At 43.4% G+C, this 19,174-nt stretch overlaps 3 protein-coding genes across 3 annotated transcripts in view; 2 read left to right on the forward strand and 1 right to left on the reverse strand.

Annotated features, from left to right (window-relative positions):
• Positions 1 to 3,205, forward strand: part of cwc25 (CWC25 spliceosome associated protein homolog) — a 4,405-nt gene extending 1,200 nt beyond the window's left edge. The window contains exons 4-9 of the mRNA XM_030351950.1: positions 321 to 390; positions 657 to 808; positions 1,397 to 1,472; positions 1,557 to 1,753; positions 2,184 to 2,351; positions 2,732 to 3,205. Of these exons, the coding sequence (XP_030207810.1) occupies positions 321 to 390; positions 657 to 808; positions 1,397 to 1,472; positions 1,557 to 1,753; positions 2,184 to 2,351; positions 2,732 to 2,846 (778 nt within the window). The 3' untranslated portion in view covers positions 2,847 to 3,205. The remainder of the gene's footprint in view (positions 1 to 320; positions 391 to 656; positions 809 to 1,396; positions 1,473 to 1,556; positions 1,754 to 2,183; positions 2,352 to 2,731) is intronic.
• Positions 3,206 to 3,716: 511 nt separating this feature from the next.
• psmb3 (proteasome 20S subunit beta 3) lies at positions 3,717 to 6,593 on the forward strand. The gene is made up of 6 exons (XM_030351964.1): positions 3,717 to 3,885; positions 4,736 to 4,920; positions 5,177 to 5,284; positions 5,615 to 5,792; positions 6,233 to 6,327; positions 6,429 to 6,593. The coding sequence occupies exons 1-6, from the start codon at positions 3,883 to 3,885 to the stop codon at positions 6,475 to 6,477; spliced, it is 618 nt and encodes a 205-aa protein (XP_030207824.1). The 5' UTR covers positions 3,717 to 3,882; the 3' UTR covers positions 6,478 to 6,593.
• Positions 6,594 to 6,885: 292 nt separating this feature from the next.
• On the reverse strand, positions 6,886 to 19,149 carry LOC115540541 (phosphatidylinositol 5-phosphate 4-kinase type-2 beta). Its single transcript, XM_030351948.1, has 10 exons — positions 18,782 to 19,149; positions 16,394 to 16,491; positions 13,884 to 13,980; positions 13,128 to 13,280; positions 12,200 to 12,346; positions 11,525 to 11,563; positions 10,969 to 11,082; positions 9,995 to 10,259; positions 8,452 to 8,555; positions 6,886 to 8,162 (listed from the first exon to the last, which is right to left on the reverse strand). The coding sequence occupies exons 1-10, from the start codon at positions 18,923 to 18,925 to the stop codon at positions 8,082 to 8,084; spliced, it is 1,242 nt and encodes a 413-aa protein (XP_030207808.1). The 5' UTR covers positions 18,926 to 19,149; the 3' UTR covers positions 6,886 to 8,081.
• Between the last annotated feature and the right edge of the window lie 25 nt (positions 19,150 to 19,174).

The following is a 19,174-nucleotide window of genomic DNA, read 5'->3' on the forward strand; positions in this document are numbered from 1 at the left end:
TTGTTGTTATGGCCCTCAAGACCTGTGACTCGTGTATACCATGTTGAACCTTTTGTGTTTTTCATGACACAAAACAATTTAAAAACAATGTTTTAAATGATGACAGCGTTATACACATCCATTCTGTTAAGTAAGTATTCAATTTATATCATACCTAACTGTACGACTTGTTTCAATATAATGGGTTTCTTATTGCGCCTAATGTGGAGTAGCTGGAATTACATTTCAACCAGTCAGTTGTTTAGTTTCTGGCTTTATATGTCCATTAAAGTCCACGTTATTCGGTTGTGTTAATCTGTGTTCTGTTTTGGTATTTGAAGGAAACGAGAAGAGGAGAAGAAGAGGGAAGTCTTGACTAATCCAGTGAAAATGAAGAAAATTAAAGCAATGGTAAGATGGTAACAAATGTTTTTTTTAAATATTGTGTTAAAATTGCTTGAATAGTTACAACCACCAATTGAATTGCTAGTTATCCTTTTTTTTGGAGTGAAATAACAACGTGCCAATGTTGATTTGGTTTTGATGAATGGTGTATAAATGACTTTATAAAATGCCTCAGATCAGGCTGATCCCCTCACTAAACTCTGAAGAGTAAATTGAGTACACGATGCGAAGCCACGTACTGTCTTACCTAAACCCATCTTCCTCCTCAACAGCTGCGAGAGAATCTGGAAATGGAGAAGAAGAAGAAAAAGAAGAAGGATAAGAAGGAAAGGAGAGCAGACAAGGAAAGGAAGAAGGAGAAGAAACACAAACGAAGGACCACGAGTTCGAGCTCTGAGGAGGAGGAAGTCCACAGAAAACATGGGTAGGTACTATGGAGGACCTTGGATCTCAAAGGAATCAATTCTACGACAGAGTAATCCCTCTGTGTCATGGTAGTGGCATCTTCCAATCATTTTCTTATTGAAGAAGAGGACATTCCGACATTAAGGCCAGAAGGACACACAATTTCAGGGAAAAAAACGTCAAAAGTTTAAGATTTTCTCCATTGGTACTAGGTGCATTTACGCAGTTCTGCTAAATTGGACAGTGCCTAATTTTTTTCCCTAGCCGTCGCTGAAATGCAATGTCCAAAATAAATAAATGTTATATTTGTAATGGGGCAAACTCTTCTGCATTCTCTTTATCGATGCAGTCTTTTACCATTGTGGTCTATATTATAGGGCATAAGGCTCATAGTAGCTGCATATATATAAAAAAATCCTCTATGATTAGACAGTTAGTTAACATTGGGTCTGCCCTGAAGGATCAGATACGATGATGCAAAATCTTAGTCGAGGACAACACTAGTATGTACAGGCGTTTAGAGTTCATACAAGCTTTTAGGTGTGTAGCTGTGAGGTGTTGCTTGTTTCACGATAAATCTTGATGATATCTGTTTTTTTATCCTTAGATCACATTCCAAAAAAGAGAAATCCCGACACACTGACAGGCCCAACTCCCAGAATATTCCCGGCTATGGACTTCTAGTGAGTAACACCGTTTGTTGTTTGAGTAATTATCTCGTTACTCCCGGACCAACGGTTGGATAAAACTATTCCCTCCCCTTTCAGTTACCAGCCAGTGGACCTCACCAGCCCCCGGCTCCCTCTTCCCAACCGGGCCGTCGGGAGAGAAGCAGGTCCCGGTCTCCCAAACGGAACGGCACGGAAAACCACTCCTCCCACCACCACTCTGACAGCAAGGTCTACCGCAGACCTGCTAGCCCGCAGAAGGAGCGGTACCAGAGACAGAAGAGCCATCGGTCCAAGTAAGTCCACATATTGTCACGGGCGTCAGTAGCTCAGGAGGTAGAGCGGATGACTAGTAGGTAGGTTGCTACTCGTTCAATCCCAGACTCGTCGTAGCTGAGGGTCGAGGTGTCCCAGAGCAAGACACCTAACCCTAACTGCTTCAGATGAGCTGGCTGGCGCCATCTGGGGTTGAAACCGCCATTAATATAAATATAACACTATCATTTTCAAAGAATACATTTTGAGAGACTATGCTAATTAGCATCACAGATGTGTTCACACTAGCTTGCATGGCGATCTAACAGAGGTGACTTTGTTAAATGATGTTTCATTTTCGAGGGTATTGCTTCGTGCAATCACAAAACCGTTTTTAAACTCTTATCACCTGTTCTCATTGAACCCGTTCCATTGAGTTTGATTCTAACACGCCGTCATTTGTCATCACAGGCAACTCTCGGCTGAGGAGCTAGAGAACAAAAGGCTGGAGATGATGGGCTTTGCTAAGCAGAGGGATGAAGAGAGGATGGACAATGTGAAGAGATACAAGAAGCAAGAGGAGCAGGAGAAGGAACAGGAACAAAGTGTCAAGCATGTCCGCCATGCTGGATTCATTCAGTAAGTCTTCATTCAATATGTTTCTAGCTATGTTCTTTATTTGGTATACCTTGCATTCTTTCAATTGTAAACCTTTACGATTTGAAACCAACCATACCTAAACTATTCAAAAACGGAAAAATCAAATTCAAACGTATTGTAAACGTAAAAAATACATTTATATTATTGTATTAATTACAATATTGTAAACTACAGTAGTGATTGTTTATTATAATGAAAATATTTAACATTAAGTGACGGTGAACTCTTGTCACATAGCAAATCTTCACACGTTCTGGCATAAGCATTTTCCCATTAGCACATTCTCTCTGCATCCTTTGTGCTCACGTCACACAAACACACACAGGCAACCGTACTAAAACGTGTTCCTTCCCCCTCAGCAACATGAAGCTGGAGAGCGCAGCCACCTCCTCACTGGAGGACCGAGTGAAGAGGAACATCCACTCCATTCAGCGCACCAAAGTGTCTCTGGAGAAGAACTTCATGAGGAGATGATGAACACACAGAAAATATGACCGTCATTCATTAGCGGTAGAACGGTCTTTGGGAGAGGGCATTGCTGACTGCGTTAGAACAGTGTTAGGATGGGGAGCACTCCTGTGATTGCAGTCTTGGGTTTCACCCGAGCAGTGTGTAGCTCCAGGGCCACCAATGGTTATTTTCAAGTGCTAGAAGGCTGTTTCTTCTGTCACCTGTGACCTCAATTTTGTACAGTATATTGTTCGACAGTGTATATATTGTTTTGGTTTTAGGATTTGGATCATGCAGATTTTGTCATGCATATTTTGTCAATCTGTTTCTGAATCGATGTACTCCTAAGAGTGATTTTATTAAACAGATTAACTTTGTGTAAACTGGTGTGGACTCTTTATTGTGGTCCTTTATGCATCCTAGAGGGTTTTTGTCACAGAAGGGAGCACAATCGGCCGTAGTATTAATAATAAATGAAATTTATATAGCGCTTAATCTGGTACTCTAAGACGCTTTACATATTGGCCTATCAAAACTATGTAAAACAGACTAGGAATAAAAGAAAAACAGGTTAAACATGAGGAATAAGGTGGGAGTTAGGTGGGGAAGGCTAGTGTGAAAAGGTATGTTTTGAGTATTGGATTATTCCGACCAAGAATAAGGTGTGTGGAATACGTAATTGATCCCAAAACACATTTTTCATCTTTATCAGATGAGTTGATGTTTGGTAAAGCTCATGCAGATTTTTTACATTTAAATATTTATGTTAATTATAAGTCTTGAACGCAGCAACCAAACTCCCTTTTCACCGCTTATTACTAGTTTGCTTTCACTTTAAGCAAAGACCGTCCTCAGCCATCCAATGCATACAGCCCTTTTTGTGGACGCACAGAAATCGTCCAATTACAACAGGGTTTACTGCAAAGGAAACTTTACACAGCCAATCGCCGTGAAGCTTTCCTTGACGTGGTTCAGCCAAGCAGCCCTCAGAATCGTGTAGTCACCGTACGGGGCTAGCATAAACCGGGTTTATAATAAGAAAACATCCAAAGTATCCACCATGGTAAGAAAGTGTATATGAAAAAGAATCGTTGTAAGGCTGATGTTAAAATAGTTACTTAGCTAAAAAATGGCTCTCAAAACTGTAAATAACAAACAAAGCTTGACAGTGATATGGTCGAGTTAGCATCCGTGTTAGCTAATGTTGTCACTTGCAGCATCATGCTAGCTAAAAGGATCTCGTTTTAGATTTAAGAAGTCATATATTTCTCATGTTTTTGTTTGGTTTTGGTTCTGGTTTTATGTGAAATTTATTCTGATGGTGCGGAAGCATGGCATTAAATAATCAGCTCTTACTGTTTTAAAAGGTCAAGTAAACTGGCTGCTATTCGGATGCTATGCTTCTAGCATACACAGTATGCTTTAGCATTGAATCACACACGGTGTGTTGTAGTATAGAATAGAACCATACAAACTATGCGTTAGTATTGACCATACACAGAATGCTTTAGTCTATGAATCATACACGGTATGCTTTATTAACCAACCATTCATAGTACTATGCTTTAGTATTGAACCATATCTGTCAGTGAGATACACAACTAGGTTTATTTTCACCATACTAAATTGCTAGTATCGTTTTTTTTATTGATTTGTGACTATTGATTTGTGATTAATTCAGTCGAACACAGCTCATTCGATGGCCGCCCCACACTACCCGTATACAGTTAACAGTAGCCAGTCACACCGATTCATTATCATATTTCAACCCTTTTTTTTTTTTATGTCAGTAGCTTCAACAATTCAAAGGAAGTGTCAGTCCCCAAACAAGGCTTTAACAAACTTCAAATCTTGGAATTGATCGAAATTTAACCATTTAGTAACTTCTTTCATCATTTCTATTTCTTCCCCAGTCTATTATGTCCTATAACGGTGGAGCCGTAATGGCTATGCGGGGGAAGAACTGTGTGGCCATCGCAGCAGACCGGAGATTTGGCGTCCAGGCTCAAATGGTCACAACAGATTTCCAGAAGATCTTTCCCATGGGAGACAGGCTGTACATTGGCCTGGCTGGACTTGCTACTGATGTACAGACAGTGTAAGTATCCTTCCTGAAGTCTCAACTGTGGATGGTCAGCTGAATACATTTATTCGATCGTCGTCATATGTCTATAAGAAGGCGATAAAAGAATAGATGGGGTTATTGTTAACAAATGCTTTATTTTTTTTTTTAATCTTCCGAAATATTACATCCAATAAATACATCGGTAATAGTAATCCCCTAATCGCTGTCATAAGTTAAAAATATGATTTGTGTAGAGAGGTTTGTAATTTGCTGTCATTTTGTTGTTTAGGTCCCAGAGGCTAAAGTTCAGGCTGAACCTCTACGAGCTGAAAGAAGGGCGCCAGATCAAGCCCAAAACCTTCATGAGCATGGTGTCCAACCTGCTCTACGAGAAGAGGTGAGTGGGTCTATTAAATGATAGTGTGTGTTGTGGTGCATTCATTTTGACTCTATAAAATGTAAGTGTGGAAGAGGTAGTCATGGGAACAGCTTGAAAGCAGGCTGCCTGTCCTGTGATAGAACCAACTACGGTTTATATCCTGTAATTAAATTAATTCAAGGCCTTACAACAAGGAGTCCATCCAATTAGAATCCATGTTTAAACTCAACTCAAATTAAAAAGAAGTTTCATCTTGTTTTTGTTTTTTAGAGTTAAAAATCCTTGAGTCTAAAGGAACAACGCATGTGCTGTTGTGCTAACAGAACACCTGTGTGTTCCTCTCGTTAGGTTCGGGCCGTACTACATCGAGCCCGTGATCGCTGGCCTCGACCCCAAGACGTTCGAACCCTTCATCTGCTCGCTGGACCTCATCGGCTGCCCCATGGTCACCGAGGACTTCGTCGTGAGCGGCACCTGCTCCGAGCAGATGTACGGCATGTGCGAGTCTCTGTGGGAGCCCGACATGGTGAGTGTGCTGTGGCGCAGAGGGCTGGAGCTCAACACTAACGTGCAGATTAAGGCCCTGTCTGGCCCGGCCGGAAATGAAAAGGGACGGGATTATAAAACTTGTTTTGCTTTCAGTAATAAAAGCAGGGCAACTTTGCATTCATGTCCATTCGTCTTCCAGCTTTGTGTTATTGCAACCACTCCCTCGAGGCATCCGATTGAATTTGTTATGCAAAGCAGCCCATTTTAAAACAGGAAGCGCGTCCATAAAGTGGACCTACTTCACAAGATATTGGAAAGATGACATGTGATACATTATTTCTTAATTTTGCAATGTATCAATTGGATTACATGCATCTTCAAATACTTCTTCACTGCTCAATCGATGTGAAGTCTCAGCCCTCTAGCAGATCTGATATTGGGATCATTGATCTGAGAAACGTGTCTTAATGTGTGCAGGAGCCTGAGGACCTGTTTGAGACCATCTCCCAGGCCATGCTGAACGCCGTGGACCGTGATGCCGTATCCGGCATGGGGGTGGTTGTACAAGTCATGTAAGTGGAGCGTTATTACCCGGCACTGTGTACAGAGCATCATAGGTCACACTCGGATGACGCTATAAAAAATAAATCCTGTTTTTTCCTCTACCTCGCAGTGAGAAGGACAAGATTACCACACGCACCCTGAAAGCCAGGATGGACTAGAGCCCTTCTACTCCGCAGCCTCAACGACTACCCGATTTGTATAAAATACCCCATGCTTGTATGTTTTTTTGTTATTCATATTGGTCAATAAAAGACCTTTGGGCCAATTATCTGTTCTGGTTTGTCTTTCTTTGTAGCACACAAAAGGGATCAACAATAATAATAAAAATGCGCTATCATTCAACCATAATCTGTTTGTTTGGCTCATGAACACCCGAAACTGAGGGTGAAATTGGATCTATTGCAAACACTGAAAGGTTAAATCATTCAGTATTCTCCTGGTTTATAAAACTGCTCTCGGCAATATTTACGGGACAGTTTGGCCACTGTTATGCCCACAAATGTCCTTGTATAAAGCGGCAATAGAAACGATGAGTAATTGAAATAAAATACTTTTTTCACACCCAGTCGTGGTCCAAGTTAAAACTCCCTTTAATATGCAATGAATCATTTTCAAGTAACCTTTTCTAATGTCTGGTAACAAAACAATACTGTATACAAACACAAAATTGCTACATTAATGTAAACAAGATATAAAAATGATTCTTATGGTAATAAAACAAGTATTTGATGTAGAATTCCCCATTTTTTTAGATCATTTTTTTTCTTTTTCTTCCATCGTCCAAACCTCCGAGCTCACATTTAAATTTCTGAAATATTCAAAAACAATATGGCAACGTAACATTTAAACACCTAGGTATTTGTTTTAGTCATTACACTCAGATGCTAAGGTCATTGTTTCAGCTTACTGGTGGAGTCATGTACATATCAGCCATGCATTTTTTTTTTAATATTGCATTCATTTACGTAAAACCATTATATGTTCATAAGTCGATCACCGGTTGTCGTCTGTTCCAATTTGTTTTGCTATTTAGTTATTGTTTACGAAAGCCTTGTGGCTAATAGGTTGAACAGTTGTCATGCGATTATGGCTATTCTGCATCGGTTGTTTTGTGTGTGTGTGTGTGCGTACGTACACATGTCTGTGTTCTTTATATGTGCAAGAAATACTACAACGAGAATGGAAACTGAACAGAGAGAGAACTAACGAGGCGCTTAATGCAGAAGCGGACACTCATTCAAGGCATTAGTGACACAGTTCCCGTGCTGGCGTGGGGGGGGGGGGGGAGATCGAGGTGGCGTAGGGGGGGTTGGACCGAAGAAATGGAGGCCAGGGAGAAGTCCCAACTAAAATGTCCAAATTCTGCGTGTCGAGTTGTCCGTTCGGGCGTTACACTGTGCGACGGAGAAGGAGGGAGGAGGGAGGGGGGGGGGAGGGGGGGGGGGGGGGAGTTGCTTGGGAAGGGAAGGGGGGGGAAGAGCACATCGCTTGTGTTTTGTTTGTTTTTTCCCTAGAAAGAGTCCAGTTCCCTGCCTCAGTGTAGTGAACTGTAACAGCATGGTTTCCCATCCCTCCTGTCGAGTCTGTGGTCCTGGCCATGGAAGGGCTCCTACAGGAGAGTATGTGGGGGGGGGGGGGGGGGGGACGCAGGGTCTAAGCCAGGGGAAAGGGGGGTTTGCTAGGGGTGGTGGTTCGTGTACTTGGGTTGACGTTGTTTGGTGGTTGTCAGTGATTGACAGGTCGGGCAGGGAGCCCGGTGGGTCTATGACAGGATGTTAGACATGAACTCAAAGAATCTTTTCGAGTACTGCTCGGGGTTCACCGTCGAGATCTCCGCCCCTGCCTAGGAGGGGGGACACACACACACGCGCACACACACACACACACACACACACACACACACACACACACACACACACACACACACACACACACACACACACACACACACACACACACACACACACACACACACCTTGGTTTGTAATTGAGTTGGACAGGGAAAGTGCTTTTCCAAATGCTGTGAGCAGGGCTTTCAATTATTCGAGGCAAATATATTCCAAGATTGTACTTATCTTTTGATTTTCAATTAAATTTAATGAAACCTTCAGAGGATAGTGCAGGAAACTCACCCCATGTTTCACAGTTTTGGCAGCATGTGCAGCTTTCTTCTTAGCATCATAGTGCGTGAGAATGTCGATGATGGCCATGAAGTACACCTCTTTCTTCACAGCAGCTAAGGAGTGAAACATACAGACAGAGTCAGGACCTCTCCTGTTCGCTGAGAATCACAAAGAATATAAACCTAATGATGATGATGCATTTTGCCACAAACAAAATTTTTGTATTACAACTATAATATATGCATAATTTTTTTTAGACTAATTTTGTTGAATCCAAACTATTTATACAGCAAGTCAGTGACCATTACGTTTTGCATGCATGTTCAAATCTGTGAGTGGCAGGTCCAGACGAACAGAGAATAATTAAATGGATGCTGACCAGGTGCTAAGCTAAGCCAATTTCCTGTACGGCATTTAATAGACCCTTTTCACAGAAGAGTCATCGGACACTTCCTCTGACACACTAATTATGGGTCTGCTCCCTTCATGTACCAGGGCACGGATAGTAGACTGATCCGCACTGGTCTAGACTAACCGGGCCCGGGTGGTGGACAGCAGACCCATAATCAGCGATACGGACAACACCTGTGTCTGCCCCGCGAGCGCATCGCTGTGAACACAGCCTGTTGGGGTTTCAGCCCGGCAAAACCAAAACTGTGGTCGTTTAAAGGGGTGATATCATGCCACCAGCTGTGAGCGTGAATAGCCATTACAGGCAGTTTGAAAATCAGCCGTTTCCTGTGTTTTAGTGACATCACAAGTGGGAGTGTCTACATATTATAATAGATGTTTGACGGATAGATCAGCGACATTTGTTACAGTCCACTGGTTAGGCTGGTCGATTGACCTATCCAGCGTACATCTAGATGGTCACTCAGGCCCCGTTTACACGAAGGGAAAACGCAGATATTTCCACGCGGTTTGGCCTCTCATTTACACAAAAACACAGTTTTTGTCACAGAAAACGATCATTTCTAAAAACTCCGGCCTAAGTGGAGATTTCTGAAAACGCGGGTTATGTGTTGTCGTGTCAACGGGGAGAAACAGGGTTTTAGGTTCTGAAGCGTCACATTATGCGCCAGGAAATGCTTAACGTCATATGAGCGCCCCTATGTTTACAGTTTGTTTGTTACAGGAAGACGCTCGTGTTATTCGTTGTTGTTGATTCTGAGGATTCTGATTGGCTTGCATGGCTTTATCCTTCTCCCTACACTGCCGCCCATAGGTTTGGCATAGTTATAATGGCGCTCGACGGCGTATTTATGCGTTTTGATGTAAACGACAACTTTTTTGAAAACGATGTTGTGCGGCACAATGTTATTTTTGAAAACGGAGGGGGGGAAATATTCGTTTCTATAAATACCCTGCTCAGATAAACGTGGCCTCACACTTGTGATGTCACTGAAACACAGGTAAAAGGCCGACTCTCAAACGGCTTGTAACGGCTGATCACACTCACACCTTGTGACGTGATATCACCCCTTTAAAAAAAAAAAAAACAGCGGTGTCAAAACGTAACCCGTCAGGACTACAGCGGTCGCAAGCGGTTTACCGTCGTGGCTCTTGATGGCGTAGACGTCGACGGAGGGGTCGAACTCCCCCGGGCCGAAGAACCCGCCGAAGTTCAGCATGTTCCCGGGGCTGTCCGGCGGGGTCCCGAAGGAGCCCGGGAGCGCCCCCCCCCCGCCGCCCATCCCGTCGTCGTACTCCTCCTCGTCCCCGCCGGCCTCCACCTCCATCTCCTCCTGCTCCGCCCGGTCCACGTCGTGCAGGCCCACCAGCAGGCTGTAGTCCATGATCTTCAGCGTGGCCAGGAACTGGGGAGGACCCAAGTACGCAGACATGGAGGTCAGACGCTTTTATCAAGAGCGACTGACAACGTTTTACACACACACACACACACACACACACACACACACACACACACACACACACACACACACACACACACACACACACACACACACACACACACACACACACACACACACACACACCGACGGCGGTGTCAACCGTGCAAGGCGACAGCCAGCTCGTCAGGAGCAGTTAGGGTTTGAAGTTTATTTATTTCACAAAAAGGGACAAAGTATATTGATGAACATCTTTCAAAAATGTAAATATACATGATTATAACCAAAGGCTAATTTCCATCCTTCGTCCCTGATATTATTATAGGCAGGGTGCGGTGTCTTGCTCAGGGTCACCTCGACACTCTGGGCTGGGGATCGAACTAGCAACCTTCTGGTTACAAGGCAACCCGCTCTACTTCCTGAGCCAAGCCAACCCAAACGCACCAAAACAACACCGGCCGAATCAGCGGCGTACGTACAAGGCTGACATCTGCCACACGGAGCTAATCTATAGCCTAGATAACTTGGACAAATACAGATACAATATACACAATCACTGTGTTCAGCTGAAGCTGAGGGACAGTGGTGTAAGCAGTAGGGTCAGAGTCACCGGAGCCAGACTCAAGCCTTTATCGGACTGTGTAAACCGCAAAAGTCAGCACGAAACGTCTCCTACCTCCACGTCGTGCTTTAGTTTTTCCAAGAAGTACTTCTTGTTGTCGTCCCCTATTTGTAACTTGTGGCCCTCGTTCAGGAAGTCGTTATCCTTGAAGGTCGGCAGTTCCTTGGCCTGGCCGCACGAGAAAGGATCGTTAGACGCATGCAGAAGGTGTGAAGGACAGATGGTTGTTGGCGTTATGTTATAGGCAGACTGGTGAGGGATTCTTTTGAATCCATCTTTCCTGTTCCTGTGCATTAATGCCAACCTGGACACACACACACACACACACACACACACACACACACACACACACACACACACACACACACACACACACACACACACACACACACACACACACACACACACACACACACACACACTATATGTGGCCTAAATTACAAGACATTGGATGTATTGCTGAAGGAATGTTACAAATGAAAATGCTTGGAATTCAGAGGAATCTCCTTAAGTAAGGAGCATACCGTGGTCCAACACAAAGTGCCCTTATCATGGTCCTATAGTATTAACTCCTTTGGTCCCATTGATTTATCAGAGAGTTCAAACCCACCTTCTCCTTATCGCTGGCTTCCCTTGAGACCGTAGAACCCTGGGTAGGGGAGAGATCACACACATGAGAGACAGCTTGCTTAAAGCGAACGGAGAGAACAAACACTATAATCCTCTTCTCTGTTGTACAGAGTGGTCGTATTTTTAGAAAGTGTTATTCACAAGGGCACTCGCGGGCAAATTAAGGATGGCTTTTTGTTCACTTCTAAGAACACAAGAACATAGGTTGGATTCAAGCATGAATGCAAAACTATTTTGTGTTTTATGGGGCTCGAAATGTGACCGTTTCTCTAGATCACAACATTTTAAGATTGATCTTTTGAAGAAGGCATATTTTATTCCTTCTTTTACTCGATTAAGAGAGCGTTGGAGAAAGGATGTTTATATCCTCCTTAGCAACGTTACTGTATCATGCAGTACAGCTTTCGTCTAATTAGCCCACTGCTAACGACATAACAAACACAATCAATCATAGCGATATTATTAACACTGTCCAATAACACTTAATTGTCTGCTATGGCAACAGCTAAATTTAGAAAGTACCAAGCAGCTTTTCCCACAGAGCCGTTGTGAGAGAACAAATCAGCCCATTTCAGCCGTCAAATAAAAAAAAGCAGATTTCAACCACTTTTCGGTTAGTATTTTAATCCGCCACGCCGCAGCCTCTGGGGCCTACCTTGAGGTCGTACTTGCGGTGTACCGTGAGCCGGTGGCTGAATACGTTCCGGGTGACCACCATGTAAGTCTCCACGCCGTCCACCGTCAGCCGGTACATACCCAGGAACTGCGGCAGCAATGTGTTGCCATGACACTCCACTATGAACTGAGGGACGCAAGAGGTCGTTAATAGGGCTGAGCGATTTGGGTAAATAATCAAATTGCGATTATGACGACCAATATTGCAACGGAGATTTAATATGAGTTTTTTTCCTTTTTAAAGTTCCTTATGTTCTGTATTACTCACTAAACAAGCAATAAATCATTCTATAGTACTATGACCAGCACAACATTGGAAGCAGTCAACATATAAACTGCTCTTTCCTTTGGCCAGGCCTACTGTTGGGTTGAATTGATGCATGAATTGATATAACATATTTATTTAACTATTGAATTGTAAAACAAAAAACAAGTAAGTAACGGATTTAGAAAATCGCGTTCTATTACATCGCGATGTCGGTTTGAATGAGATTATTTGTTCAGTTGTTGATACACTAACGGATGGGTAGTGGTAGTAGATTGAACCCTGAGGTGAACGCATGAGAAACGCAGGCTCAACGTTCATTCAACGCCATTCGTTCCCTAATTTTTCATTGGCTAAGATCTGGTCAGGTGATTTAAATGAATGCGCAAATATTCTGGCTGACGTACATCTCAACAGCCTATTCAGAAACTCGGCAGCAGACACTTGATGAATACATTTAGTGTGCATTGTTCAGCAATCATTTCGAATAATAAACCATTTCAAAAACAATTCAACACCCTTATAAAATAAATAATATACAATAGATATGGCAGAACCCAGTTGAATTTAGTTGGCATGTAATCATCTTGTGGTTACGCGACCCAACTTGGTGAAATGGCACGCAGCAGGGCCTAGCCTTTACCTGGTGGTACTTCTTCAGTATGTTGTGCATCTCGGCGATGTCCTCGCTGGACACCGTCTTGATGACGAACCGGTGGTCGTAGCTGGACAGGAAGCGGTTCCCGAAGCGACCCTGGGCGTCGCTGTTGAGCGGGGCGCTCCTCGTCAGAGAGTTCTGCAAAACGCAAAACGACAGATGACATATTACATGTTACATATTACAGTTTACAGATTACATATTACATGTTACATATTACAGTTTACAGATGACATATTACAGAGTACAGATCAAAGTCCTTCCAGGCCTCGTTGTACACAAAAAGTGGAAGTTCACAGCATTTGGAAGACTTTCATAAAGCGTACGTGACTCACTTGAAGACACACTCAAGACTCACTTGTTCAGAGTTAACCTAGTTAACCTCCCCCCCCCCCCACACACCCCCACACCCCTCTTAGGGATTTATGCAAAATTTCACTTAGTTGTGTAGCATCTTATCGTAGCTGTATGCTTTATACGGGGAATGGGTTAATAACAATTGTTAGTGCTTGACACTTGGTTCTATGAACATCCTAACTGTACCGACAGATATATTGTTGTTTCTCCATCTGTTTCTCGTGTACTTATTGTAACACACACACACACACACACACACACACACACACACACACACACACACACACACACACACACACACACACACACACACACACACTATATATTTCATATATTCGTTGAAGGCATTATCTTCCACGAGGGAGGCTGGGATTGGGCTCTGACCTGGTAGTCCTGGTCATCGATGCAGAACCTCTCTCGCAGGTTTCGGAACACCATGGGACAGTACTCCTTAAACTTGAAGCGGCTAGGAAGGTTTTCTCTGGCGGGGGGGGGGGGGGGGGAGGGAGAGAGCACAGGGGTTACCGAGAGAAGTGTCTGCGGCACAACAATCTTTCCACAATCTCTTTCCCAGACACACTGGTGTTATAATATGCATGGGTAGTAGGTTAATGCTTATCATGCTATAAAGTTCAAATATTCTGTTCCAGAATGACAGCGGTCCAACCAATACATAATAACCTACTTTTGTAAACCATTTTATGTTCCTTTCCTAATTAAAATGTTGCCTCGTTAACAATAAAGCCCTTGTGCGTCCTTAAGGACTGCTAGCTAAAGGACCTATTGCTAATGAACTGCAACTTAAAAGTCCTCCTGGCTGAAGAACTAGTGTCGATGAATATCCGACTGACAGATCGGCACAGTCTCGGCAGCACATGCACTGTCTTATGAACCTCGCACACTATTTTTAAATATTGCCTTTAATCTATGCGACAATGGTGGCCTTTCATCTGCCTTGCTTTGTCAAGCTACATTAAAACAAAATGAACACTTCTGCTTTCACTGCTCAGAACCACTCCCCCCCCCCCACTGCCTAGAGGAGCCAGGATGCAGATATTCGCAGGCCCTCCCATGTATTATTGAGCAGCTTTTTTTTTTTTGCTGGTGTCTCGTTCAATTTGGCCAACTTCCTGTATGAGGCAGTGTGTCCGACGATGACAGGTCCATCTGCAGCATGGTGGTGCATCACAGAGCTCCGCTATGCTGCACAACAACATGACTCACTTGTTGATTTGCTAACAAGCGATCTTGATTTAAAAAGGCTGAGATTGACCTTTCTCAACCTCCCTCCTCTCCTTTTTCATTTATTATTATAAAAATCATTGTTATTATTATTACTATTTTATTAAGATTTTATCTTTTATTGTTATTTATTAACTGACATGTACTCCTGCACTTTATTGCTTTGTTTGGGCTCTGTACTTTAATCACTCTTAGTCATCTGAGGTAGTGTGTGTTCACCATTTAGGGGGTTTGTTTTTGGGGTATGAAATACAAATGTTTCACTTATATTCTGTACGCATTACATGTACATTGTATTGTTGTACTTTTTTTTTCCATTCTCAGAATAAAACCATTATGCAAAACAATAACAGATTGATTATGGTATTATGGATAAGAATCACTTTAGGCAAACGGTAGGAAAATGGGGAATGTTCTGTTGTATGGAAGTGCAATGTGAAGGAGTGGCACCTGCATTTAATATGAGCCTCTTTTAAAGAGGAGAGAAGGAGAAATGTTGACATCACATCTTTCGGTCATCAGGTGACTAGTGAAGCAGCAAGGGAGGGTCCCTGACTTTGAGATTAGAGTCCGATGGGATTTGTGACTATATCGTAATATACTCTGTTGTCTCCGGTAGCTGCTTTTTATTCCTCATGGTAAATAAAAGCTCAGTACTTCAATGTAACTGGTCTATGCTAGACCAGAAAACGAACTGTATGCATTGTATGAATCTAGAGGAAAATCGAATTGTTATGCTATATGTTATGTTACCAAACCATACTTCTGTTCATTCAGGACATGAGGATCTAGTTATTATTAGGGGATTCTATCATTCTACACTGTTAATATAATTGACAGAGGAAGAGTTAACAAGCAATGCTGTAGGTATTTTAAAGCAATGGTATTTAATGTCTGGAGTAGACAAGTACATTTACACACTTATTGTTTTTTTTACACCCTGGCACTTAAAATGACTCCTTAGCATTGTATAGCGTCTTATCCGAGCTATCTTTGTTGTATACGGAGAATGGGTTTACCCAGCAACTGTAAGTGCCTGGCACTTGTTTCTATGAACATCCTTACTGTACCGACACCGATATATTATTGCTTCCCTTTCTTCTGACAAATGTACTTATTTTAAGTCACTTATAAGTGTCTGCTAAATATCCGAAATGTAAATCTAAATGTTAATGTACATCAGCTGTCAAAAAAAAAAGGACATGAGCTGTCAAAAGTCTGTGGAAAACATCAACAAATAGCCAATTAAAAATCATTCAAACCTGCTGAGTATCCTCTTCCAATAACACCAAAACAAACACACCCTTTTCAATGGACTACACACAGTGTGGGTTATTTGCATTGCAAAGCTGCCCAGTTACAGGCCCAGGGGTCCCAGCTTACCAAGGCCTATCCTATTTTAAATATTACAATCAGAGATCCGTTTGAGCATTCTAGTGCGGTCCTTTTCGATTGACACATTTAAAACGAGACATTTGAACCCGCTTAGCTCCCAACGATAACCCCTACAGATAGAACGAACACAGAAACGATGCAAAAACAGAATTCCTGGATGTGGTCACTCAACGGAGTTCGCATTAGCTGGGTAAGCTGCTGTGAGTCTAAGAATAGCGTCAGAGTGAATGGTGGCCAATGGTTGCCGGTGTACCTACTTGTTAAATAGGTGGTTGTCCACTTTGATCTTACTGTAGGCTTTAAAGTCGTCTGGCATCAGCATTACTGGTACAGGCACGTTACTTAACTCGTTGACCTACAGGAGTTGGAGAAGAGACACAGATCGGAAAAGAGCTTGAAGACACATTGGCCCAAAAGCATCCCAAGGGGATGTTGGGTTGGAGGTAAAGAGTTGACAATATTCACAGAAGGGGAGAATTGCTCCACGAAGTATGATAGATAAGGTGCACTAGAATTGCATCCCAAAATATAACATAAGACATACTACACACTACTCCTGTAGTGTGCAGTCATTTTAAAGGAGTAATTTTAAAGCTGAAGGAGTCATTTTAAAAGAGACATAAAACTGATTGCATTAGCTAAAAACACATGTTCAGTGAAAAGTCACACAGCATAATTTTCATGCGGGCCTGAAAGACCCTGTCAAGTCAATTAGGAGCCAGAGTTGTTACGGTTTAAGGACTCTAAGCACTTCCTAGAGCTCTGCTTCTGCTTACAGCGCGTCGGCAAGCCCTAGTTTGAGTCAACAACCAAACTCAGCCAAGCTCAGCTAATGATTGACAGTACTTCAGAAACAAACACACTAGAGAAGATAAAAGATGAGCAGCGGTCAGAGTGATAGATCGTATCTATGTGTTGACACTAAATCTGATCTAATACAGCTCAAAGCATCGCATCAACTCCACAGTGGACACCCAGACGCAGCGCAAGATAATTTCATAAATGATGCTTAAAAAGTAGTAAAATCATATGTCTCTGAGTCTGTTTGCATTGGGAGCAGTTTTTTTAAGGATAGTCATCAAGAGCTGCAAAATAAGCATCCCTGTACTAAAAAACATCCATGTCCTCTGTTACATGTGTTATCGATAATGTAATCCAAAACTATCCTTTGAAGCCTAATGTCCAATTCTAATGAAGGGTTCAGGGTTCAGCCATGCAATCACCCTTCTGCTATACACCAGCCTAAGCTTAGAGGCTGAGGCAAGATGCCCTTTTAGCATCAACACAAAGCGTCGCCAAACAGCCCATCTCTTACACATTGTCCGATGGGGAGCCGTACACCTTTGAAGAAGCAAACATTTGCATGACAGTGTCCTACTCCATGTGCCCCAAGAGACTCAAGCATCCCTGATTTCACACAACACAAGGGATGTTCTGAATGAAGTGTCTGGTCGGTATCTACAAACACATGTGTATATTTGCATCCTGCATGTGAAAAAATATCTGGTGCTGTAGTGACTGATAATTGTCTTTCTGATTTTGCTTGTCAGCGATAAATGCTTATTTCTCTTCATTATGGCCCCAATATCTTATTTCTGACTGATGCTTGGGTATGAGTGCAACGCACGGGGGAGGTCTACTGTAATTAGAAAACGGGATTTCAAAGGCTTCTTTTATGAATGCGACACTAGGTGGAGGGATTGATTTTCTGGGGAAAAAAACGGATCAATACAAAAATGAACCAACCACCTGCTACTCAGGCGCGACAGACCGACGCACCGGCTGCAGAACTGCAGGCAGCACCAACAGAAGCCGCTTGACCTTCACCTGCTTTGCACACCCCCTCTGCCCAACTAAAAATGAATGCAATGTTTCGGGTCTATTTATAGGTGCGTCCCTGAATTGCATTGGACCCACGGAATGCTAATCTGAAATATATATATATCGGGGCCGGGGCGCCTTAATTCCGTCTGGGGTGCGACTGACTTTAAAAAGACTATGCATGCATCTGCAGTTGAGGGGGGGCACTCCGCCCTGCAACTTCAGGCTCTGTCTGTCAGACCCCTCCCTAAAGTGCATGCACAGGAAGGCATGCGTACGACAACATCGCTCACGACATGGCTACGCAGGGACACAGATGCTGAATTACGTGTTGATATGCGCCCTGGATGCGAGTGCATGCCGGGTGCTGTGCATTCGCTGCTGAGCAGTACCAGTCAGCACACAGAGTCGGGGTTTAAGCAGTACACTATCCAAAACATGTCCCACACACACACACACACACACACACACACACACACACACACACACACACACACACACACACACACACACACACACACACAGTACACACACATCAAATCACGACACACACACACCAGTGGCCGACAGATTAAAAAGGGATCCGAACCAGGAACCTCTGAAAGCAGCCCACTCAGACCTTGGCACACATCCTTGTGATTGACACAGGGGGATGTGCAGCAGCAGCAGCAGAGCTGACTTGATGGATCAAGGCAGCTGACCCCCCCCAAACGCAGACTTTAGCCTAAGCTAAATCAAAACAGCAGGCGTGAGACACACACACACACACGCACACACAAGTCACACCAACATCCGCACCAACAAGAACAATCCAATGGTTTTACCGTATGGTTGACACCCCACATCAACACGCTGAGAATGGGCTCACTCGCACGGAACAGCTTCACCTTCTGCCCTATAAAGTGTTTCTTTTTCGTCTTGGTCTTGCTGGCGCTCAGGGGCGCCGCGCTGGCACAGTTGGATGACATGTCCGAGGCCGGCGGCTGCGAGGCGGCGGCGCGACGCTGCGCTCAGGCTAACCCTGTAGCCCAAGCACACACAAGCGCACACACGCACACGCGCGCGCACACACACGCACACGCGCGCGCACACACGCACACGCGCGCACACACACACACACACACACACACACACACACACACACACACACACACACACACACACACACACACACACACACACACACACACACCCTCAGGGATCCGTTTCTTAAAGAT

Source organism: Gadus morhua, chromosome 3 (genome assembly GCF_902167405.1).
Source record: "Gadus morhua chromosome 3, gadMor3.0, whole genome shotgun sequence".
Lineage (NCBI taxonomy): Eukaryota > Metazoa > Chordata > Actinopteri > Gadiformes > Gadidae > Gadus > Gadus morhua.

Coding starts and splice junctions, on each gene's coding strand:
- LOC115540541 (XM_030351948.1), bottom strand. CDS start 18,925: ATGTCATCCAACTGTGCCAGCGCGGCGCCCCTGAGCGCCAGCAAGACC. Junction 16,492..18,781: donor TGTGGGGTGTCAACCATACG/GTAAAACCATTG, acceptor CAACTCCTGTAG/GTCAACGAGTTAAGTAACGT. Junction 11,564..12,199: donor ACCGCAAGTACGACCTCAAG/GTAGGCCCCAGA, acceptor TCCCCTACCCAG/GGTTCTACGGTCTCAAGGGA.
- psmb3 (XM_030351964.1), top strand. Junction 5,793..6,232: donor CTCTGTGGGAGCCCGACATG/GTGAGTGTGCTG, acceptor TAATGTGTGCAG/GAGCCTGAGGACCTGTTTGA. Junction 6,328..6,428: donor GGGGTGGTTGTACAAGTCAT/GTAAGTGGAGCG, acceptor TCTACCTCGCAG/TGAGAAGGACAAGATTACCA.